The 25,564-nt window shown below is 32.4% G+C and overlaps 2 protein-coding genes and 1 long non-coding RNA gene across 4 annotated transcripts; all 3 read left to right on the top strand.

The window, feature by feature from the left end:
• Nucleotides 1-434: 434 nt before the first annotated feature.
• LOC102630929 (dehydrogenase/reductase SDR family member FEY-like) lies at nucleotides 435-8,856 on the top strand. Its single transcript, XM_006493343.3, has 8 exons — nucleotides 435-812; nucleotides 922-1,042; nucleotides 1,314-1,431; nucleotides 2,840-2,976; nucleotides 3,904-4,005; nucleotides 5,212-5,304; nucleotides 7,068-7,140; nucleotides 8,177-8,856. The coding sequence occupies exons 1-8, from the start codon at nucleotides 565-567 to the stop codon at nucleotides 8,437-8,439; spliced, it is 1,155 nt and encodes a 384-aa protein (XP_006493406.2). The 5' UTR covers nucleotides 435-564; the 3' UTR covers nucleotides 8,440-8,856.
• A 4,348-nt stretch (nucleotides 8,857-13,204) lies between these two features.
• Nucleotides 13,205-14,858, top strand: LOC112496235 (uncharacterized). The gene is made up of 2 exons (XR_008052836.1): nucleotides 13,205-13,629; nucleotides 14,503-14,858. It is a non-coding gene; the product is annotated as an uncharacterized LOC112496235 (long non-coding RNA).
• A 5,489-nt stretch (nucleotides 14,859-20,347) lies between these two features.
• LOC102630628 (kinase-interacting family protein) lies at nucleotides 20,348-24,588 on the top strand. Of its 2 annotated transcripts, none has more exons than XM_015525620.3 (3): nucleotides 20,348-20,658; nucleotides 21,371-21,502; nucleotides 23,467-24,588. In XM_015525620.3, the coding sequence occupies exons 2-3, from the start codon at nucleotides 21,394-21,396 to the stop codon at nucleotides 24,420-24,422; spliced, it is 1,065 nt and encodes a 354-aa protein (XP_015381106.2). In that variant the 5' UTR covers nucleotides 20,348-20,658; nucleotides 21,371-21,393; the 3' UTR covers nucleotides 24,423-24,588. The 2 variants fall into 2 exon arrangements, with proteins under 2 accessions (XP_015381106.2, XP_006493405.2); XM_006493342.4 differs by having other exon boundaries at nucleotides 20,369-20,658; nucleotides 23,476-24,588.
• Nucleotides 24,589-25,564: the final 976 nt, after the last annotated feature.

The raw sequence follows: 25,564 nt of genomic DNA, 5'->3' as shown, positions 1-25,564 counted from the left end.
GGAGTGAATTCCCACTCCCACATCCTCCAAGGGATTTCCACTCCCCAATCCAAAATTAGGTGAGGCTCTAAGAGTGAGATTCTTACTCGGTTCTTAAAAATTATAAATAAACACTGGAGTAGGAGGAATCCACATTTCTCACAAGCATTATAAAAAATAAACACTATATAAATCGGTGTGTTTTTTTTTAAATATTAAAATTAACTTTTTAATTTTTTAAAAATATTTTTAATTTAGAATCAACCAATAATAATCCCAATCCGAAAAGGGTCGGTCGAATTGAAATAATGACAGGGCACGGCCACTTGACTTCAAAAAGCCCCAACAGAAAGTCAAATGACAAATCAATTGTTGATTACGACTGTATTAGACTCTAATCCTTTTTGTCGCTTTCCCCTTATTATTAATTACTTTCTTGAAAACAATAAATTAAAAGATGCTCCTCCCTCTTCTCGACTCCTCACACACAAAAGGAACAGAATCGAAACAGACAGATCTTACTTGAGATTCTTTCAAAAAAAAAAAAAAAAAGATAAAAAAGAAGCACCCGATAGAGGCCGAGAGATGGAAACGACGTCGTCTTCTTCTTCGACTTCGTCGCCGTCAGCGGCGGAACTAATAAGCAAGAGTAAGAGAAAGGAAGCCCTGGGATGGATGGAGTGGCTAAGAGGCTGGTTGTACGTCATATACGAGATGCTATTTCAAAGAATATTGGCCAGTCATTTGCAGAATCCTCTGCCTTTGCCACCTGTCAACGATCTCACCTGCATTGTCACCGGATCCACCAGCGGAATCGGCCGAGAAATCGCCCGGTACAAAGCTATTATTTTTAAATTATTTAACTTTAGTTTCATTTCCAATTTCTTTATAGTCTTTCAGTTGTATTGAAACCCTAATTTCTCACTTTATGTGCTTGAGCAGGCAATTGGCAGAATCGGGGGCTCATGTTGTTATGGCAGTGAGGAACTTAAAGGCGGCTAATGAGTTGATTCAGAAATGGCAGGAGGAATGGTCTGGAAAGGGCCTTCCTCTCAACATTGAGGTATTTAAATATAAGTCTCTGTTCGTTGCTGCTTAATTTATTGAAACAGAGTGCATGATGACTAATATGTTGGTATGTCCAAGAAAACGTCACGAAATAAAACCAAAAGTGCTTTTGAGTCTCACTCAGCTGCAGAGGAAACTATATTTACTCTTGCAGCAATGCTGGCTACTGTTTTTTCTTTTTTTTTAATTAGTTGCGCATCACTAGCTAGTTTAGCATTTTAGTTCGAAATGGCTGAAGTGAGTTTTTTTTTTCCTCCCTGCTCAAGGCTATGGAACTTGATCTACTCTCATTGGATTCTGTTGTGAGGTTTGCCGAGGCTTGGAATGCACGTTTAGGACCTTTGCATGTTCTGATAAACAATGCAGGCATATTTTCCATTGGAGGTAAGTTATTTTGACCATTCTATTAGATGTAATGCTACATCCTTGTTGATGATTCAAATCTTGAATTCACTGCAAATTCTTATTTTCTTATTAATAATAGAGTAATATTTTTTCTTATGACATGCTTTCATCGAGAGGTTTTGTATTATCCACAACATCAGACCATCTAAATTTTTTGGATGCAAATATATTGTTTATTTCACTTGTTAGTGTAGTTAAACCTTCTAAGAGGATGCTTATGGCTAAATAAGTTGCTTCTTAGTTTTAACCACCATCTCCCCAGTCAAACTAGTTAGGTGGCAGCATTTCCAATTTTTGCCATAGTTCCTTTGTTCGTCACTTGGTATATGATGCTGTGAATAGATGATGCAAAGATGTAATAGCTGGATAGAGATGATGTACTGTAAAAGAGATAACATAGGTAAATCTTGAAAAATAGGTGCATACTTTGGTTTTAGTCTTGGTACTAATCCTTGTTTTGCTGGGTCCCTCTTCCTTAACATTTAGTGCAGCACAAAGTTTCTTGTATGAGCTAATGTAATTTCACAACAGTAGATGGAAATTGACACACTAAAGAGTTGTTAGAGACAACATCCTTGTCATGATATTTGGAAGGGTCCATAATGATATCTTGAGCACTATAGCTATATATCATGGCCTTATTTCCTGAAGCAGTATAACTTTTTGACATTTTCTAAAGATGTCCTTGGAGCAATTAATAGATAACTGTTATTTTTGAGAATTCTCACATGTTTGACAACAAAGCCTTTGGAAGGAGTAGAGTAAAAGTGTGAGTAGGGTGAAGAAAGTTTACTCACAACTTTGTGTTAACTTATTTTTGTTTTGTTAATCTTTTCAGTTATGATAGAATGAATATTGTAATTTGTAGGTATATTTTTTTTGAAATTTCATGTCAATTTGATTATTGATAACTTGATTCTGAGCTAATTTGAGTTTGGAAAAAAAAGGGAAAAATGTCGTCAATCCTTTCCTAGCCTACCCTCCCTTAAAAAGTTTTGGCCCTCAGCTGAACCTTGTTGATCTGATTTTCCTCCCTTTTTCTCTTATTATCCTTGTGAGGATAATTTCATGTTGGCCAGCAATCAAGTTGATCCCATGATCATGATCATTGTCTAGAAAAATCTTTTTGTCTTAATGAATATGCATATTTCTTTTCGTTTCTTTCATGGAAATTCTTTCCTTCCATGACAATCTGTTTTGCTTTTGAATGATTGTTGTTCAGTAAGCACTCTTAAGTATTACCAATGATTTAGGTGCTCTTAGTGGAAAAGTTGTAATTTTTAGCAACCTTATGAGCTACTGCAATTGAAAAGTATTATAGTGGTCAATTGCAATATCTAGAAAGCCCAGTGTCATTTGCTGATGTACTTTTTGTTGCTCTGTACAGAACCACAAAAATTTTCCAAAGATGGGTATGAAGAGCACATGCAAGTGAATCATCTGGCTCCAGCGTTACTGTCAATTTTGCTTTTTCCATCACTTATTAGAGGCTCTCCAAGTCGAATTATTAATGTGAATTCTGTTGTAAGTTCCGTAACTGATGTGTTTTATACATGCTTGCTTGTGCATGGACATGTATATTTGCATGACATACTTCCATTTTTGCATGTTTGCTATTGTTAAAGATGAATAAAGATGTTATATTCCCATCATATTGTATGTCTATTGATTGTAAGGGTCAATTGGGTGCAACACATTGAAAGTGGACATGTGGAGATTATGGTCATGGCCATGGAAATGTTGGAATGTGTGCTTATGGAGTATCAGTGGAATATTGATATTGAAAATAGCTTGACTTCAACTTGTGTCCTTATAGTAGTTTCAATGTTAACTTTTCTATCTATTGAATAAATTAAACAGACAACTGTCTGATTATTTTCTCATCTCCTATGTCTCATTAAGGGTAAATTATTTGATGTTAATTTCATCATCTGGTGTTCTTGGGAGATACATTTTGAATACCAAAGTTCTTTCCAATAGGTCCCTTATTTTATTTTATTTTTTTATAAAACCTAGCTTACTGGGCTATGATCTTTACAAGAAACTAATTAGAAGTAAGCGTTTAATTTTTGGTTTCTAATTGGACTTCATTCTTTTTTACTACTTGTATATTGGGTTGCACCCTCTTTTTCCTTAAAAAAAAATAAAGGAAAATTGCATTGTTCTATTTCTTGGGATCTTTGATTCTTGTTTTTTGCCAATCTGGTCTCTTGGGTATGAATCACAATGGACTAGATTCGAAGATGCTGAATATAGCACTTCGCAAAATCTTTCCCATTGCATATTTTGGTGCTGTATGGGGTTTGTGGTTGGAGACCTATTAGGAGGCTTTGGAGATTTTTCAAAATTAATTGTTGATTTATTGTGATTCATATGAGTCTTTCTCATACTTTTACCTTTCCATTACTACCTTTGTGTCACCAAGTGATTTGTCCTTAATTTTGGGTGCAGATGCATTATGTTGGCTTTGTTGACACAGAAGATATGAATGTTGTTTCTGGGAGGAGAAAATACACAAGCTTAATGGGATACTCAGGCAGCAAGTTAGCTCAGGTGAAGTTAGAAACAAAAAGTTAGTAACAATTTGATTACTCAAAATTGTTGTTGGTTACATGGTTTATTTTATTTTCTATTTTTAAGTATTTCTGATAATCAAGAAATCATGGTGGAGCTAGTTCCTGTTAAGGATCTGTTAATCATCTACTAAATTATTGAGCTTTAATCAGTGGTACTATTTTGTACTAGTCAATATACTGTGAGGGATTATCCTCATTTAATAAATGAACAAAGAAATTGTTATAGTCTCCATTTTCAGCCGGTATCAAAGTTGCTTCTGTTTGTCATTTTAATATGTTCTTTTCTATGCTCCTTAAAAAAGGTTATTTTATATGCTTTCTCAACCTTTATTTTTTTTTCTTGAAGAATATAAATTCTAATACACGTTGACATTCATACATGCATTATTACACAGCAAATGCAGATTTGCATTTACATATACATCAGCATATCTTCAAACTACTGATGAGGTGCTTTTTAGAATCGGAGCAAAGTTAAACTACTTTAATGGATAAATGTGTTTCATTTTGGCAAAAGTTGTGAAGCCTTAGCTTAAAAGGCATTTATCGGCAATTCACATGCAAATTTAAGCAAAATTAGTCTAGTAACTGTGTTGGACCTATTGGTTGTTACATTTGGGCTTCGTTCTTTTGCTCACAGGCTCATCAGATTAAGTGTATTGTGAAGAATGAATTCAGTCACTGCTAAATTCGGTAGTTGAGAAAACTTGGGAATTAAATTTCATAAAAAGTATATGTAAATTTCTCTTTGATTTCTCTCAACAGAAATGTAAAACATCAAAAATATTAACAGTTCAGTCCTTCAACTGAAAATTTCTCTCATCCATTTCAGTTTTCTCATTGTTAGAGAGTGCTTCCATTTTGAAGCTCTGGAATTTTTTTAGATCTTTCTTCTTCATTAATGATACTTAAAATTAATTAGACAACACTGAATTTGGAGGAATGCTATAACTCTCTTTAATAGCATTCACTTGTTGGTCACTAGGCAACACTGAATCTTAGACAACACTGAAGTTGTTGCCACTAGGCTGCTCGATCAATGTACATCTCGTTTGTCTGTTGTTTCTAAAGCTTGATACAAACTGTACAATCACGTGAAATGAAAATTGATTTAATATCCTGTATTATATACTTACTAAGCTGCAAAGGAGGAACTAACAATCTGTTGGCCTTTGGATTGCAGATTAAATTTAGTAGCATCCTTCAGAAGCGGCTGCCTGCTGAATCTGGGATTAATGTAGTATGTGTATCGCCTGGAATTGTCTCCACAAATGTTGTAAGTTTCTTTGTGCATCTTGGTTTCTTTTATCTTGTTGGCAAAGGATATAGACATTGTAAATCTGATTCATCTTGCAACATTGTGGAGTTGTCTCCACAATATTGTAATGCTGCCCATTATAATATTGTGGAGTTCCCAAGGCAGCACTCAAAAATTCCAACTTAATTGATATAGGTCTTGCAAGTAACTTACTCAAGGCTCTGAAGAATCCATGTTTATTACTGGTTAAACTGATATGTCCTATATCAGATTAAGTTTAGTAGCATGATACATGTTGGATGCTTGCTGTGAGCTATTGGTGGATGGCAGATTGGCAATGGTGATGGTAGGAATAGTTTAATGGGCAGTGTGTAGAGGTAGTCAATGGTGCCAAGATGTTTGGATGGTCTCTGTCTCCCCAAATCCTCTTGATGGGCTTTGCATGAGATTGGTTTGGGTGGCTTTAATACATGTGAAAAAGAGTTTTACTTATTTGATTCACCAAAACACTAACAAATAACAATGTATGGTTTAGGAAAGAACACACTCTCTCTCTCTCTCTTTTTTTTTTTTTTTCCCTTAAGGAAACAAAGAAACTTGTGTTAAGAAGAAAAACATGTACAAAAGTGAAAAACGTCCAGAAAAAGAACCCCTTGAGATCAAAGAAGATCTATTCAATAGAATATTGATCGGATTTTATAAGTAGTATAGGATCTATATTACCATAAGATCTCACAACAAAAGCAAACTAAAGACACAATTCAAGCCAACACCCTTTCCCTGTTTAGATGAATGAAGAAGAGAGAAGAATCTTGGAATTCCTTAGTAACTAACGCCTAAAGAGAAGTTAGTAGTTGTACTCTTTCCCTCAAAAAGATGATGTGTTCCTAGATCTTCAAAAAACCTTCTTTCTTTCAAACCAAATCACCTGGAAAAGAGCTAGAACTGAACATTTCCACAACACTCTAGCTTTCTCACCTTTCCTAAAAGCATGAATAAATTCTGAAAGCAGAGAATTCCTAGAAGTTGGCATCACTGAAGAAATACTAGCTGCCTGATGCCACAACTGAGCAGCCTGATGAGAATGCAAAAACAAATGATCTGCACTTTCACCATTTCTCTTGCACATGACACTCCAAGAAGGAGACAAGCATACGTTAAGGTTCCGTCTTTGAATAACATCACCAGTGCTAAGTTTACCTAGAGCTAATAACCAAGCAAAAGGTTGAACTTTATTAGGGACTTTAGTATTTCAAATCATATGAAAGTTCAAGAGAGCGTAATCATCAATCAACTGATTGAAAAAGGATTTGCAAGAAAAGATCCTTGAGGGAGTTAGCTTCCAAATTCTTTTACTGTTGAGGAATTGAAACGCTAGATGACAATACCCATAACACTGCTGTGACCTTTCCTCTGGATGCATTGGTTTTGACATGTGGTCTTAATACAAGCTATTTTCTCATCTTGGCCATTGCAGCCCTTCTAGAGGCTACTTTATTTTTATTAGGTGCAGCGTCCTGTATGCTCATAATCAGATCAATTGAAATTATGCTAAATCCTACTTACCTAATTAAATGCTCCCATCTGCTATATTGTTCTAGACTTAAGTCTGGTTTGTGGTACACTTAATGAGATCATTGTTAATTTGTTGACAACTAGTCAATATTTAGCAATGATGAATTGCAATCAAGTCAGTTATGTAGGCTTGAATTTAAATTAGTAGTATATTTGACTCTGGATTGATCTATTTTACTCTTACGGTTGTCTCTAATGAAATGCAGGCAAGGGATCTTCCTAAAATTGTCCAAGCTGCTTATCATCTTATACCCTATTTTATCTTTAATCCTCAAGAAGGTGTGTCTTTGCAAATACTAGCTTATTTGCTTTGTATTGTCTATTGCATGAGTAATGGAAACAACTCTTGACTAGTGGAAGTTTGTTTGTTGGGCATTAATATCTTTCTGTATATTTATCAGGTTCAATTTTATTATAGAGTCCAACCACATTCTTCTTGTCCTTTTTGTTTTTCTTCTTTCTCCTTTTGACCTTGTTAGTCCTTTGTAAACTGTCAGTAAAATTTGTAAGAAAACTAGAAAGCAAAATTATGGTGAAGGAGAGGTTGTATATGCCAGTTCATGAGAGATTTTATCTGCCTTTACTGGATATTAGAATATTCTCATGTTGGCTATTCTACTTAGGTAACCCCCCCCCCCCCCCCCCCCCCCCCCTCTCTTTTTGGGTATGTATTCAAATAAAAAAATTGGTAAGGAGCTTGCAAATTGAATATTTTGCCCAAAAAATATCAAACCACATCTAAATTTGACTAGCTAAAAATATAGCAATTCAGATTAGGTCATTTTAAATATTAAACAGGGGTAACTGATTTGCCCCATATGCCACTCTGATTACTGAAAACACTTGCTCACAATAGCAAGAAGAGGTGTATTGGGTCATCAAATTTTATCAATATGACTGATTTTCAAAAATTGTAACATAAACATTTACATTTTAAATAGATTACCATATACAATATGAACATTAATTCCAGACAGTAGAATTTAAACATACAAATATGTTACTAAATGATTCTTGTGTTTCTGTTTTATTCGTATCGTGAGATTTTAGAATTTCAATGTTGGAGTCTGTGGTGTCACGGTTTATGTTGCTAGTAATCGTACCATGTTATACTATCTTGAGAAATAGTTTAAGAATAATGTACCTAAAATGGAAAATGATATCTGGAGGGTTTATGAATCCTACAAGTTAAGAAATTTATATATTTTAATAAGTTCTGTGCTTGTTACCCATGTCTGCTATCTAAAAGATGAAATTGTAATAAAAGAAATATAGAATGATCACAGGCTAAGCTTGGCATGATCTATCAATCTAGGTTCTAGGAGCACTCTTTTCTCAGCAACTGATCCCCAGATGCCGGAGTATTGTGAATTGCTAAAAGCAGATGATTGGCCTGTTTGTGCATTTATTTCTCAAGATTGCCGTCCAGCAAATCCTTCAGAAGAAGCTCACAACATTGAAACTTCTTATAAAGTGTGGGAGAAGACATTAGACCTGGTTGGGCTGCCTTTGGATGCTGTGGAGAGGCTTGTGGAAGGGGATGAAGTTAAATGCCGATACGGGGCACAAGAGGAGTAGTTTCCCACTATTTTCACAGAGGTAAAGTGCTCATTAGCAGACGGCTGATACGAGATTCAATGTGCTAAATATGCACGAAACATAGCATACTTTGCTAATCACCTGTTCGCGGTTCAGGCCCATATAGTTTCACGCAGGCGCTTCCAGGTCTGCTCTCTGAGTTGTTAGTTAGCATAAATAACACATTGACAGAACCACCTTTTTCATACTCATTTTTATTTTTAACCTGTGAATGTGATGATTTAGACATTTGGGGATGGAGACTGCTTCCTTTCAGGGTTATATATATAATTTTTACATCAGTACGGCTGAGCTTTGACCTATCCTCTGAAAGAGAGAGGAGGAGGTTCTTTTTAGTTTTTACTGTAATGGCTAATGATACTTTTAATAGTGATAATAGTGCCCTTATTTCGATCATGTTTGTGCAAATTTAGAGAATGCAACTTCTATTGCTCGTCAACGATTAGAAGGTTTCTTTTCTTTTTGAGTAACAAATTTTATCCATTTTATTTTCAAAAAAATTAATACTGTACCACCATAATGATGCTTGTTAATTATCTGTTCAAAATGTCTTTTTGTCAAATCCTGTATTCTATTTGTTTTCATATTCGAATATGTTCATCTGGATTTATGTTTTGATGTTAGAAGTTATTTAAGACCATTTACTGCATAGCTATCAGATGTCACACTTGGTTTCATGGGCTTACATACTTCACTTCTCAGCTATCCTAAAGAACGACAATGATATATATACAAAAAGTAGAAAAAAAAAATTGCACAATATTACTAGAAAACCCAAAAAAAAAAAAATAATAATAACTATATATATATATGTATTTTATTCTTCTGTGCTTTTGTACTAAATTTTGTGCCATTTGGTACATGTAGCATTTTTCGATAAAGAATATAGCGAAGTGCCTGGAAATATGTTCGTATTTCCAAAGAGTTTCTGCATTTGGCATGTAAGGCTAGTATGAAGAGAAGGATTGAATTGTGGTTACAAAAACATAAGCGTTCAATCAATCAACAGAATCAGTAAACGTTGCACTGACTCTTGTGATCTTTTATATCAATTAGCGAATAGTAGCATAATAATGCTAATTCAAGTATTCCACATTTAGATGCAAATTTTTGACTGTGAGGGAAGTGGATTGAATGACAGCACTCTTCTAGAATAATAATGCTACATACAAAATCCACATTGCACTATTTGTATAGATGGCAATGGGTGGAGAGTGGAGACGGGCGGGACGGAATTGACATTTTTTTCTTCTTTTTTAATGCTCTATTTATATTCTAATACTCTCCCTGTCTCCTTCAAAACTACTTGAAGGGAGGAGATGGAGATTTTCAAATAATAAAAGGGGATTCTTGAGGATACTCAACCTGTAAATAACTAATATTTTTATTTTCTAAACTTGATTTAATTACATTAAAGTAAAAGTATAAAATCGTATTACCAACACAAAAATATCAAAATAAAATAAAATAATTAAAATAATTTCCATCAAACTAAGTTATCGTCGTTAACATTACAAAATAATCTTTGAAATTAAGTAAAAATGGAGCTTCAAAGATAAATTAAAATTACAAAATAATTTATAAAATTAAGCAAAAGTAGAGCTTCAAAGTTGAACTCAAATAGTAAAAGTAAGGATGGCAAAAAAATTGGGGTGGGGGTTGGAAGGGGTTGTTACATTAGGATTAGGTATAGTCTAATTAAACCTCCGTTTATGCTCATTGGTTAGATGCGTTGGGCATAGGTACACGACACTTTCACCCGTACCCACCACAAAATCCATTTAACTTTTGTCTTTCTTCATTTTTTTAATGTTAAAATTGGCTATTTTTTTATAAGCAAACAAAATAAATAATAAAGTAATAAAGAGCCCAATGGTGTGTTCACTAAACGGTAATTGAAATGAGTCAGAATAGGAATGATATATAATCAGAATGAGAATGGGAATCGAAAAATTGTTTTCTTTAGCTATATGAATCCGAATCGGACTAAGCTGTATTACAATTGATGTATTTATGAATCGTTACAAATTATTAAAATGACCTTAGTTGATTATTGTCATTATTTATTATAATAATTGTTGTTATTATTATTATTCAAGCAATGAATAATAAGAATAATAATTAATAGTTTAAATTGTCATCTCCGTCACTTGTTAATAATAATACTATTTTTAAATTATTATTATTATTATTATTATTTTAACAATAATGATACTTATCATTGTTAAAATAATTATTACTATTATTATTAATTAATTAACAGTAATATTACTAGCTAAAATCATCATCATCACCATCATCACTAATTAATAATATTATTATTAATTTTAAATTATTATTATTATTATCATTAATTAATAGTATTATTATTGTTAAAATGATAATAATAACAATAATCATAATGATAATGACGATGATGAAGAAGAAACATAATAATTATAATTATAATTTTAACAACAACAACAACAACAATAATAATAATTTTACAATTATTATTGCTATTATTATTAATTAATATTAATAATATTAGTTAAAATTATTATTATTATTATTAACAACAACAACAATAATAATAACAAAAAAATGATAATAACAATAACAATAACAATAATATAATAATATAATATGATAATATTTTATTTGAGGACGAAAGTTAAATTAAAAAATTTGAGTGGGAGTAAAATGAAAAGTTTAAGGAATGAGAACTTGATTCATTATCTTCCTTATGGGAATCAAATCAGGTTCCCATTCCTTAATCGAAAAAATATGTGAGCTCAACATGATTTATTCTCATCCATACCTGTATTTTACTAAGTAAACACCATTAAAGATTCATATTTTGGATTCTGATTCCTCAATTTAGGAAGTAAACGCACCATAAATCTCAAAATTAGCAAATTGCCAATTGCCATTAGGGATGAGAAATAAGCCTGGGCCGATCCAGGGTCATTCCCACGGGCTTTGGCCTGAATCTCCACATAAAGGACTGGGAGAAGGGCTTAAGAGAAAAAAGCTCAAGCTAGGCCCAAACACTATATTTTTTTAAAAATAAATTATAAATTAGAATAATAAATTAAAATTTAAAAATAATGAAAAATTTAAAAAAAGCTTAAATTCATAATTAATGAGGTGCTTGAATTAGAGAGTCCAACATTAAAAAATTAAATTTTTAAACTTTTATTTGCTTCATTTTCTTTATTTATTATTTTATTTTTAAATATTCATTTTCTTTAATTCACTGTTGATTATAACAACTTATTAATTATTAACTTATTTCAACTTTTCAACAATTTTAAAAAAATTAAAAATAAGTGGATGCCCAAGCCTTGCCTAAGGCCGAGCCGGGCCTAACCCTTATAATTCCCCTCTAATTGGCTTGGGCCTAAGCTTGAAACAGTCAGACCCAAGCTCGTATTTTGCCATCCTTAATTGTCATAGTGTTTAAAGATATCAAAAGTTCCTCTAGGAAAAAAAAAATCAAAAGTTATTTTTGAAGACTTTACTTCTTACAAGTCTTGTATTTTAAGAAAAAAAATGTTCAATCAAAAGTGGTTCTTTATTTTGGATTACTACAAAACGTAATCATTAGAAAATATATTTTTCTCTCTATTTAAATAGATTTAGCATCCCCATTTAGTAACTTATTGATCAAAGTTGAGCTTAGCAAATAAGAATAATCAATGAATATACATATGCGTGTACATGTGTGTGCGCGTGCGCGTGCGCGTGTGCGTGTGCGTGTGCGTGTGCGTGTGCATGTGCATATGCACGTACATGTGCGTGTGTGTAAATATACTTTTTTTTAGTAAGAACATCCTCATTTTAACAAAGTGAAGATGTCACTAAACTTAAAGCTATTTTTTTTAATAATTTTTAAGATATTACAATTGGGTATTATATCATCTTTTAGTTTACTTTTCTTTTTAAAATATGAGCAAGATATTAAAATAATAAAGAGGATATAGGGGATAGGGGATAAGAGATGGACATGAATATTTGTATTTCTTTATGGAAAATCTCCCACCATACCCATTTAGGCCCATAACAGGTAAGGGCCGAGAAAAAAATTTCTTTTATTTTACAAGGATAAGGGCAGGTATCGGCATCACAAAAATTATCTTCATCAATCTTCAAGTATATACATTAGTTGTTATTTATATTACTTTAGTAAATATTATGATATGTGTTATTTACATCCGTACCATTACAATTTAAATTTTATAAAATAAAATAAAAAATAAAATAGAATTGGGGAAATTCTGAATAAGATATTGAGTATTGAATTGGCTCTGTGCATTTCATGAATACGAAATTAAATATAAAGTTATCTTCATAGCTTCCTGAATTGGGAAAATCTCTCAAGATTCCCATCTTGTTGGGATTTGCTTTCATCTTTAATTATTACATACATAAAATACTAAATTTAAGTCATCTCTATGGTGCCTTTTTTTTTTGGGATAATTTAAGACAAATAAATAAATTGCAACATAACAACAACATGGAGATGCGGTTTTGGTTGCCATGGTGTCTCTATAATGCTTATTTATCTTTAATATAAATTATTTTGCTGGCTACAATAATATTAAAATAATAATAATAATATAGTTATAAACTCTTATATAAATATTATTGTACAAATAGATGGAATATTATATGATTGTTTGAATATAAGTAAAATAATAAAATTCAATCATGTAAGCTATAAAAGGAAAATGAAATTCGGCTACCCTCAATACATAAGGAAGCCAAAAATGACATGCTTCCTGTGCTGTTTTGAAGTTTTGAATTTAAAAATTAAAAAAAAAATTTACCATTAAAATATAATAAAAGTGAATCAAAAGAATAGAAAAAATCTTAACCTATTCTTATCAACTCCCTCCATCTCACTCACCTGCTCTATCTCTCTTCCCTCACCCGCTCTACCCCTTTTCACTCACCCACGAAGCTCGCTGTCCCTTTCACTCACCACGAAGCTCGCTGTCTCTTTTACTCACCACGAAGCTCGTTGTCCCTCTCACCCATGAAGCTTGTTGTCATGCCACACCCATCGCTGACTAGTTGCGCCGACTAGCTACCTCACGTCGTGCCATCACACCATTCACGTTGCCAATTAGTTGGACCTTTTTCGCCTCTTCAAGTAATGTTGAGGAAAGTTTCGATTCATTGGAGGTAGATAGATTTATGATTTCATTACTAATTTTGAATCCAATTGAGAGATACTATTTCTGAGTGTAGTTTTTTTCTTTTTCGGTTGCTAAACTTAGAAAGGTTGTTCCTGAAGCTCTGTAGTAGCACAGTCACACCATTTACAATTTACTAGTACTTTTTCTTCTAATAAATGAGGCTAAAATGCTTGTTTTAGTAAAATGAATGCTTTAATATTCTTTTGCTAAAACCATGTACACTAAAACTTTTCCTATTTTTATTTTCTAATGAAGCATTGAAACCTTGCTTGATTCATTGCTTCTTTACATTTCTGTGACCTCATTTCTGTAAACTCTATGATTCAATTGTATTTTTTATTACATCTTTGTGATTCAATTGCATTGAAATCTTCCACACTTTGTTATTGTATTGCCTTTGCCATATTGAACAAAATGGCAAGGCTTGGAATGGTTTCTGTGAATTCTTTAGTTGAGGCAATTGTTTTTTATATTAGCTGCATTCTTGAGTTCTTTAGTTACGATAATTGTTCTGCTAAATCCAATAATTGCAGCTTCATTTTAAGGTTTTTCATTTTCTCTAAAGCATATATTGCGCCATTAACCTCAAACCAAATGTGACTTTTTGGGGGCTTGCATACATGTTTAAGTGATGGACAGATCTGGGAATTATTGTTTGGTACCTGAGAAATGAAGTAGAATCCATCATTTTCTCTTTTCTCTTTATGTTGCTAATTTGTAATTGATTTTTATCAAATTTAGAAACTTAATGCCTTGCCATACCTATTACATTGTATTTTAGGGATGTAACATATGAATCTTGGTCTGACTGTTAAAGGCAAGTAAATGGATTTAAGGATAATTTATTCCAATCTTACAGACCATTGTTGGATGTCGAATCAACATACAATGCTTTCAATTGTGAGAGGAAAATGAACAACTAGTTGCCTACTTTACCTAAGCTTGAAGTTGGGAAGATTAATGTGGAAACATGTGGTAAGGGTGTGCAAAATGATGAAGTCAAGAGTAATTGTTGGACATTCTGGATTATTTTTTCCATTGTGATGTGTATTTTAGGGATAGCAATTCCGTTTTGTAATGTTTAAATGAATAATTGTACCTGATGTTTTTTTTAGTTTTTGTTAATTTGACATTTCTGAGCCATTTATGTTGCCTGAACTACTCTTGTTGTCGTAATGGTTTCGTTTATGTTATAAAATACTATTTTCACTTGAATACTTCAATTTTAATTTGGTATAAATCTTCAGTTTATGTATCTTTATGCATCATTTTCATGTTTCAATTAAGAATAAAGTAGCATGCATGACTCCATTAATCTTTCAACATTAGAGTAATATCATCCAACCAACTAATGCACGAAACACATCTAAAATAATATATATAAAAAAAGACTAAGTTAATGATCAATCTCTGAAGTTCGGTTCAAACTTTTTTGTCGCTGTCATTTTGTTTGACGTAGTAATTGCTGAAAACTCCCTTGTTGAGATCCTCTATAGAGTATCTAAGACGAAGAATAAGGCAACATAGATGGATGCAATGAGAGTAATGGAGATTGCTAGTTTGCACAAAATAAGAACCATATTGCATTCCATAAAGTGCAAAATCAATTAGGCATAAAATATAGAAATTGGTTTATAACTTACAGTGCATGAATAAAAGGAAACGATGGATAAATATCACATTTTAGTGGTTGGCATGCGAACACAGGTGCCTAAATAAACAATGTACCGGTAATTTTTACATAATGACAGATTTAATATTACTAAACGTACATAAAAAACACAAAACTTACTGAATTCTTATTGGTCTTCTGTGTTGGGACCACAATATCAACATTAGAAGATAATTGAGTTTTTACATTTGAGTCCTGCAAATCCATAAAAAGATAAATTAAAATTAACTATAAAATAATTATCTAAGTAGTTTAATCTTACCTTAATTTTCTTTTTGTATTTCTTCTCAACCTTTAATTGTTTTCTTTAAGAAGGTGGGCGACATTTTCTTCAAGATACAGCTAGATCCTGTATTTGCTCAATCTGATGATTCTCATTCGTTGTACATCCCACCTTGTTGTTACCACTTCTTTTACCTCTACAACAAATTTTCGAAGGCAGATCCACTTCCATTTTCCCAATCCAATCTATAAGGAATTGGTAAACTTTTTCATCATCTGCAGCTATGTTTGCAATATTGCTAAAAGCATCACACATTTTTCTATATTGCTTTTGTTCATCAGTTAAACTCCACCTCTCACAATTGAATTTCACCTTACTATGACATCTTTATACATCTTTTTTCCATCTCTGTAAGATGTATTTTTCTAGAAGTAGAGTAATAGAGTTACGAAACAACACAAAAATGATCAAATGGCATGTTTACACATAAGCCCTGTGTTGTGCAAATTTTAATGTACTCGCAAGCGCACGAATCTGTTGTAGTATAGATTAATGGTGACGAGTGTCGATCCAACGAGGAGGTGGATTTTAATTGTTTAGAATTAATTTTGTGAATGGGTGATTGGATTTGTGGTGGAAATGATTGGAATATGCTAAAACTTAAATTAAAATGGAGAGAATAAATTCTAAAATTGGTATTGAAATGGTGAGAATAAATTGAAGATAATTCTATTGAAATGACGTACTTGGGTATCTGGATCCGTATCAACATGCATCATGGGCTAAATATTCCTTATTAATGCCAATTAAATCATGAGGGGGGAATCCACACCTCATGAACCACGCTCTAATCAATATGGTGCTAAGGGCTTATCGTGCCAAATAATAATAACCTTATACTAGAGGGCCGATGAAACCAAGGCGGTACTAGACAAGATTAGTATTATTTATCGACGAGAAGTCAAAACATCCACAAAAACTAGAGGGGAAGAGAAAATAAATTTACCAAATTAAGCCCATGACACATGTTGAGACTTCACCTTCAACCCAAGCTTGAAAGAAAATTAGCCACTCATAGTTGAACTAGGGGCAAAATGGGAATTTATTAAAATACGAAGAAAATACAAGATGGAGAGGGAATTACAGAAAATGGATCCCAAAAATGGATTCAGAGATATCAAATTAGGGGGGAGAGGCCCCCTTTTTATAGATACATGGAGTAAATCATGGCCATCGGATTAAAAACAGTTTGGACGCTCAGGATTGCGCCACGTCATCAGTCAACAGTCCACGGTTTGACCACGCGGATGAACAGTAACACGGTTTGACCCGACTTTGAATAGTAACGCGGTTTGACCCGGATGAACAGTAACGCGGTTTGGTTGAAAATAATCCTGTGTGATGCATGCACCGTACGCGAGATTTTTCGTCCACTGATATGCTGTCACGTCACCATCAACAGTACATAAGAATTTTAGTCCAACAGGATCGTGACACCTCATCAGTCAATGCCACATCATCGGTCAATGCCACGTCATCGATCCGTCTATGTGAACAGTGCTGTGAACAGTAACGTATACAGTCCCGTATACGTGAATAGTACCGTACATGTGAATAGTGTCATTTTTCCTTTTATGCTCCTCCTAAGGTTTTCGACCGTCCTGAGTTCAAAAGTGATGTCCGTTTTGCCGTCTGATCTCTCCTTTATTGTGAAATGACTATAATGCCCCTAAAATACATAAATTACTTAATTAAAATAAAACACACGTAATTAAATCACAAGAATGTTAAATACATAAAAGTAAGGGTTGTTAGTAAGACTTGAAATGTAAAATGACGGTTTTCTCCTTTATAAATATGCATTTTCTAACACTCAACACCCTGCAGATTCAAACTTTAAATAGCTACATCCAAATGTGCTTTCATCCTTTTCAAAAAAGAATTCGAAACTTCTTTTGTTACCATCCACACTCTGTTCACCAACATCATATAATGATCCCACACAGTCAATTATGTCACAATACATCAAACTAATTAGCTCTTGCTGAAATTCACGAAACTTTGAGTTAGTGTAAGCCTCTTGAATTTGCCTATCCATTTAAAAAAATAGTTACACATGAAATCTATTGCCTTAAACAGTTCGCATCTTTTTATGATTCTTTTCCACTTTACTTCGTAATGCATTATCAAATTGCTCCACAGGTTGTTTCAATGTTGTTTTGATGTCACGTACCTATGAAAAAAAGCATTCATGCTCTCACTTTGTTGAGTTGTTGACATTCCCGCAAAAAAACTATTATTCACAAAACACAGAACCTAGCAATGTCTCTGATTATACAAACCACTTAAACCAATCATTACAACCTAAATCATATTTCATAATCATGTCATGCTATGCATTCTCAAACATAACAGGGTTTTGCGAATCATAAATAGTAAAAAGTAATGAAGATTTAATGCCATCATATTCTTTTTAAGCCCCTAACATCTCATGTACCTTCTTTAGAATATGCTACAAGCACCATCAATGTCTAGTATGAGGGAAAAATATTTTAATATCTTTCTTTATTACTTTATCTTAGGTTGTAATGATTCTATTGGGAGGAGAGTTCGACATGTAGAATAGACACAATTGAAAATAACCATATAAATGTCTTAGTGTCCTCATAAGAAATCAATCCACACTCAAGCAAGTTAGACTAACCATGATGGTTAATTCCTACAAAGGGAGCAAATCGCATGCCATACTTGTTTGTAAGCTATGTCGTGTTGAACATAACAACATCTCTAAAATCTTTATAACTTGCCCCACTCTTTGGATCTACCCAGAATACATTGACTAGTTGATCATCTTCATTCACGTCTATGTCACGGTAAAAGCTATTACATTCTTTTTGCATTTTCTTAAAATTCACTTGAATTGCCATAACATTCCCTTCTTTTAGTTGTAATCTCCTTGCATGAATGATGTGATTTCTAACATCCCTTTCTATCAATGAGACATTTTCAAATCCATATGCTTCAACAACAATGGAAGTAAAATTTTGTCCAACTTTAATTCTTGCTTTATCATTTATATCAAGATTTTTTTTTTACACTTGAACTAATGTGGCGGTTATATCACTCCATGGTTGTGTTGAAGAACTAAATTTAGAACAACCTATTTTCCATCTTCATTAAGACATCCTCTAAATTCACTTCCCAGCCACTTCTCCTCCTAGGTTGTGGCCTCGATACATTAGAAGACTGACTTTTAGGCTTCCCACTGCTCTCACAAGAAAAAGTCACATATCTCACAATCCAATCAAATCTTTTTTTAGTAGTTCATCGCTTTATTGGAAAACCATCATGTTTACCAAAACCTTTATAATAATCATACATCTCATCCAGATTATCAAACAACATTCCAAACTTCAACTCATACTTTTTTGGTTTCACATCCATTACGTTATTAGTTTCTTTATTATTTCCATCTAAATTGTTGTCATGTAATTCTTCCAAATCTTCGACTTCATAATCTTTTTCCAAATTCATCATTTCTATACCATCAAAAATAAATTGTATTAACCATATATAATTCAAACAAAATCTACATTTCAAATAACTTATTTCTAGTAATTTTAAATATAAATTCTAAAAAAATCCAAACACCAATAGTAAAATAATTCCAGAAAATTGACCACTAATACTACCCAATCTATTTTTGACATCGCAACCTAATAAATCAAAACTTTCCTTGACATACTAAATTCAATTGCCTGAACAAATGAAAAAGGTCCAAAATCGTCAAGCACACTGTCAAGCAAGACCAGTCGGCGACGTGAATTGCGGTTGGTCTGCGACATTAGGCAACTGGTCAACAATGGACGTGGAGTGACAACGAGCTTCGTGGGTGAGTGAGAGGGATAGGGAGCTTCGTTGGCAAAGTGGGACAACGAGCTTCGTCATGAGTGAGAGGGATAATGAGCTTCGTGAGTGTTTCAAAGGGATATAGTGCGGGTGATTAAGTAGGAGAGAGTGGATAAGAGGATTTTTTAATTTCTTTTAATTCACTTTTAATATACTTTAATGGTATAAAATTATTATTAATTTTCAAATCCAAAACTTCAACACCACACAGAAAGCATGTCATTTTTTGGCTTCCTTATGTACTGAGGGTGGCTGAATATCATCATTCGCTATGAAATATTCATATAATGCTGTGTCAGTTTTTATAAAAGAGGTGTTGTTGCATCATTTTCTTGGGCGGAAGCAAGACATGGACGGATTTCAAATTGTATCTAGCTTGGCACAGACAATATCATGATGATATTTAAACACATTATATGTGTGTTTGTGATTGAGGTTGGACAACTGTAATTTAAAAGGTACAGCAGTAAAATATTTAGTAAACACTAATTGCTGTAACTTAAAAATTATGTTGATATGATTTTTTACTTGTATAATGAAGAATCTATTATGTCTTTAATAGTTTTATCAAAATTATTATTTAAAATTTATATTTATTACATATTATTAACTTTTATTTCATAATTATAATTTTTTTCACAATAATTGTAACTTAAAAAATTACAGCACTTCAATTTTAAACACACTATATACGGACCTAAATAGACCAAAATTATTTTAGACCGTTTTGTTATGGAGCGGTCGGTCACGTGACTCAGCACATGATAAGTTACCATGAGTCGATTTGTTACATAACCCACCATCATACAACATGGACTAGAATCCAGTGTTGATCTAAGCAAGTTCTGAGCACCGAATCAATGACCAATAATTGATTGGGATCCACATAAGATAATTATTGATCATTAATCCAGTACTCAAGACTTGCTCGTATCAGCACTGGATCCGCTTCCCATACAACATACTGTAGGGTGCAGCAGCCGTAGACTTTGAAATCGGAAAATCGCTGACAAGACCACGTGTCGGCGTATGATGCGTCAATCTCAAAAAATAATTCTGGCGGATTTTGGGCAGTCTCCAATATCACATTTTGTTGAATCATTTTATAGTTCACATAATAACTTCAATTCCATAATACACTCTCTCTGTACCTTACAAATTCACACGAATCCTCAGTTTTTTTCTTCGCAGGCCACCACCCAGAGCTCACGGTAATACATTTTCTTCTCTATTATTTTCTTATTCTCTGTTTGGTTCCCGAGAAAACGCACAACTTAAAAAGAAAAAAACGAAAATTTTTCTTTTTCATTTTTTGTTTCGAAGGAAACTAAATGTAAATACGCCTTGTTTGTAGCGTTTTCTGCCTTTTCTCGGCAGCCAAACAGATTATTTTTTTCTTATAATTCTTCGATTTTCCTTTAAATATTCGTGTACATCATACACACTGTTAGTTGAGTGCCAGCTTATTTTAACTTTCTCGTAAGATTTTATTCAATTTCTCGGCTGCCAAACAGTTTACAGGATTTTTTTTTAATTTTCCACTTAAACGAGAAAACAATGAAGAATAAAATCATAAGAAATGGAAAATAATGGATGAACAATTAATATGCATGGGGATTGATTATGGTGATCGATTCGGTGCTGCAAGGCAGTGAATGTTAGAAAATAATAAACTTTTATTTTTTCTCTTTTAAGAAATAGAAAAATTTATGGCGCTTTTAATACGTTTGATTTGATTTTGATTTTGATTTGATGTATATCATAAATTGGTTATGGAGATTTGCGCTTCTTGTTTCCTTTTTTGTTCTGCTGCTTCTATTCCTTGTTTCCTGCTTGTACGGTTTTCTCATCTTAAATTCTTCGTAAAAGCGGCAAGTAATTGAGTAATTGAGTTGTTGAGTTATGTCTTTCTATTTTTCTCAGCAATTTAATACGGTAGGCCCGGCATGTCGGAGGCTGATCAGACGGTGGAGATTGACGCTGCTGATTCATATCAATTGCAACCCTCCTCTGGTGTTGGGTCGTGTTCATCATGCCTTCTACCTGCACTTGTTGGTACGGCTACTTTACACCGAGCAAAACCTTTTCCTTCCTTTTTTTTTTTTTTAAATTTTAATCTTATAACTGTTTTCGAATTTTAAATTATTAATTATTATTTTTATGAAATTATATTTGTACAATTACATAGTATTTCCAAGATTTATTGTTACTATTTTTTTAACAGTAATTTCATTTTTTTAGGTTATGTTTGTTTGGTATTGAGGTGGTAAAATTTAAAAGCTATAGTTATTATAAAAAAATTTATAATTATGAATAAAAATTAATAATATATAATAATTTTAGAAAAATTAATAAAAATATAATAATTTTTTCTCATAAAAATATAAAATTAAATCAATTTAATTTTTAAATTATAGTAACTAAATATTTATTGGATGTTTTAATGTTATAATTTTAAATTATAATTATCCAACTTTAATTTTAAATGAGACTTTAATAATTAATTTTTTTTGCATGCCTTCACATATAGAATAAAAATATAAATTAATGGATGCAAAAGTTGAAAATTAGTGAGAGTAGAAATAAATATAAAATAGTGATAAAGTCAAAAATAGCTTTGACTGAGGCTAGCTAGTAGTGTGCATTTATGTTGGTGATGATTTTTTTTTTATTACAAAAAAATTGAGAATATCGTTTTTAATGTTTAAAATTTGAACGAGTGTGAAGTTTCCCTCTTTTCAGTAATGAGGAGTCACCATCAGCCAGCTTCTTTCTTTGGCTTGTTGCAGTGAGCGACCTTTCTATTCTCACTGTTCTCTGCACAATTTTCCATAGCCTTTTAACCTCATCATATCAGCCTTACGCGCCATCTAGTTGGCGTGCCAAACACTTGCCGCTGTGGTACTGTTCAAGTGTTCATAACTTGCGTTATAAACCTAATGGTCAATGTGGGGCCTGGATTCCTTGATGCAGACCTTAGAAGCCTTTTCTGATTCTTGAAAAATGCTGAAGAGAGGGAAAGACGAGAAAAAATGTGTTGAAAAGGAGGAGAGAGAGTGGATTAGGCAAAGAAAGAGAGTAAAATTTTTTCATTTTTCTTTCTCTTTAGTATTACTCTTAAATATGTTGCGATGGATTTTAATCGATATAGAATATATTTTATTAGACTATGGTTATGTTAGAGTAGATTTACAGTGAAGTACGAATTTTAACCACATATAATTTTAATCGTATGATTATGAAGGGGTACTCTACCTTAGAGCAACTCCAACATAGCCAAACCCATTTTATTATTGTATATTACATTAAGGTTTATTAAATTATAAAAATATTATGTTTGCTATAGTATGGATTGTATTACATGTAATAATATTTTATATCATTATTTTATAATACTATTAATTATAAACTAATATTATTTTAAATTTATTAATATTTAAGTACATATTATTAGTTATATCAAATTATATAATAATAGTTAATTTTATATAACTGATTATTTTACATATTAATTATTATTATACAATGTAATGTATTTAAATAATGTTAATGTTAACTTATATATCTTTATTTTTATATAATTAATATAAAATTAAAAAAAAATTTATTAATATATATTAATTACTATAATGTAAAAATAATGAAAATAAAAAATAGTATTGTTAGATAATATAACATTAAGTTATAAATTTGTTTTTATTTGTTATAATATTAAAAAAGAAAAAAAAACAGAAAAGCTAATTAGACAAATCAGACTCCCTGTCGGGTTTGTATAATGCGGCAACTGCTGTATTATGTTGCATTACAATGCAACCTAGTTTTGTCATTTTGTGATGAAGGGGTAAATTTTATAGTACCTCCATATCAATTACATACTTTACTTGCTTCCCAACATTTTATTAACATCATCATCGCGCTCTCAAATCGTTGTTTTAACAGCCAAAAGGGCATTTTGAATAATTGCTTATGGAATTGCTCGTGATTATTGAAGATGCATTTGTAATTAAACAAATTGGTAGTTTTTGCAGATGTTGAAGAGAGAATGAAAAAGTTGGTAATAAGTGGCAGTTCTGAGGAAGAAAATGTGGGCGACACCTTTGCGGAACGCGCTGAATGGTACTATCAGAAACGCCCTCAGCTTCTTGCTCTTCTCAAAGACTTGTACAATGGCTACATCACCTTGTTGGATCGTTGCCGCAATCACAAGAAGCACCATTTTCGCAATGGCTCTTCCGAAACCATCATCACAGCTTTTTCCTCTGCTGATGCTGAATCCGACGCTGAAAGCACAATCTCTTACCAGCAACAACAAATAACAACAACAACAGCAACAATGGCTGCTGCTGCTGCTTCAGCTAACATTGATGACCTAGTTGCTGAACTTGTGGCGAAGAATGTTGAGTCTGAAATATTAGTGAACCAAGTGAATGAGATGGATCACGTGTGTAATGAATCGAGGAGGAAGATAGAGTTGTTGAAGAGTTTGATGGAGTTGTTAGAATCGGAGAGGATGATTTTGGTGAATGAGAACGTGAAGCTGGGATATCAAGTGAGTGCAGTAATGGAAGAGAACAAAGGGCTGGCATCTGAAGCCATGTTTATGAGAAGAAAAGCTAGTGAGCTTGCTAAATGTGTGTTGAGAATGAGAGAAGATTATAGGGTTTGCATACTTAGCCAGAAAATAGAGGATCTTCAGGAACAAATATATGGGCTGGAAAAGAGGAATAAAGAGTACTATCAGATGCTTGTGAAGAGAGAGCAACAAGTGAAAGAATATGAGAACAGCTGGAGCAACAGCAACAGCTGCAGCAGCAGCAGCAGCTATGTGAAGGAGAAGAGTGCCCAAGTCACTTTGGAAAGCTGCTTTCAATCTTTTGAGAAAATTAAGTTGAAGAAGAAAAAGGGATCATCAAATTGGTGGGAAAGAGTGAAGAAGGCAGATTTTTTCAATTGTGGGCTTCCAAGTTGTAGTTGATTATATTATCATATTATTGCATGCGCCAAGACCAAACTAGCTAATGATATTGGTTAAGATGCTAGTTGCTAGTGACTTTTATCTTTCTCATTTAGTAAGTACTTAATTTGTATTTGGAGTATTTTGTTTATTTTCCATTAATGCAGATAAATATTTGGAAACATAATTTCTTGTCACTCTTGATGCTATATAAAGATCATAAAAAAGGAATAACAAAAAAAAAAAAAATGCTAGTATCATCGTTGAAGAATAAAACTTGACTATGCATGATGACTAACTTACAAAAGTGAAGAGATTCAACAAAGCTAATGAAGATTAGTAGAAAATCTTAATTCTATGATGGGGAGGTAATGGTAGAACACAAAAGATATTGCATGAAGCACCATTAAATTATGAAAGAGAGTAATACTAAACATCAAATTTTATTCAAATGCGTGTAATACTTGGATCCAAAGATTTTCTCCTCATTTATAATATAAAATATAAATATGCAATAGTATATGACTTGTATATAATACTTGTCTAGTGTCTATATGTAATTGTTACATTCTACAACATATCAGACAGACTCTTAAACAGGTGGAACATATTTTGCCTTCGTTTACTTAAACCTAAATCAAGAGATATCAACAAATAATTTTCGAGGAAAAATTAATAATAAATGGAAGAGTAATTCTATGCTTACAAAATTGAAATATAAAAATTTGTATTCAAATGAAGAGTCACTAATTAATAATTATTATGTGCTTTATAATAGTATTCGATGTTTTTTATCATCATTGTAAGCACGAATGTTGTTTTTGAGATGCAAGTTTAATTCGAGTCCTCTATTTTTATTTTATTTTTTTCTTGGGACTCGAATATTAAGCCAATTAAGACATGAAATTGAAGTACCTTTTGCTAAAAGTAGAAGCATGCATATCTTTTGTGCCATGTTAAGAATTGCAAAATGGTCGTGATTAGTCAATGCCAATCAATTAGTTTAATTTATAAGATTTATTATTGTAGTTTGTTAATAAATCTTGAAATTGAAATAATATATAAGTTTCGCTTGGTAATAGTTTTTTAAATAGAGTTTATCTAAGTAAATTTTTATTAGTAGAATTTTTAAAAATAGAGCTGTCACCAAAAAGATTTTATTT

This window comes from Citrus sinensis, chromosome 3, assembly GCF_022201045.2.
Source record: "Citrus sinensis cultivar Valencia sweet orange chromosome 3, DVS_A1.0, whole genome shotgun sequence".
Taxonomy (NCBI): domain Eukaryota; kingdom Viridiplantae; phylum Streptophyta; class Magnoliopsida; order Sapindales; family Rutaceae; genus Citrus; species Citrus sinensis.
Note: the sequence above shows the minus strand (reverse complement) of the source record. Positions and strands in the feature narration are given on the sequence as shown.

Bases quoted from the DNA above. Each gene is read 5' to 3' on its own strand.
- LOC102630929 (XM_006493343.3), top strand. From the start codon at position 565: ATGGAAACGACGTCGTCTTCTTCTTCGACTTCGTCGCCGTCAGCGGCG. The intron at 1,432-2,839 runs GTAAGTTATTTT...TGCTCTGTACAG, and splicing joins AGGCATATTTTCCATTGGAG to AACCACAAAAATTTTCCAAA. The intron at 4,006-5,211 runs GTGAAGTTAGAA...TTTGGATTGCAG, and splicing joins CAGGCAGCAAGTTAGCTCAG to ATTAAATTTAGTAGCATCCT.
- LOC102630628 (XM_015525620.3), top strand. From the start codon at position 21,394: ATGTCGGAGGCTGATCAGACGGTGGAGATTGACGCTGCTGATTCATAT. The intron at 21,503-23,466 runs GTACGGCTACTT...ACAAATTGGTAG, and splicing joins CCTTCTACCTGCACTTGTTG to TTTTTGCAGATGTTGAAGAG.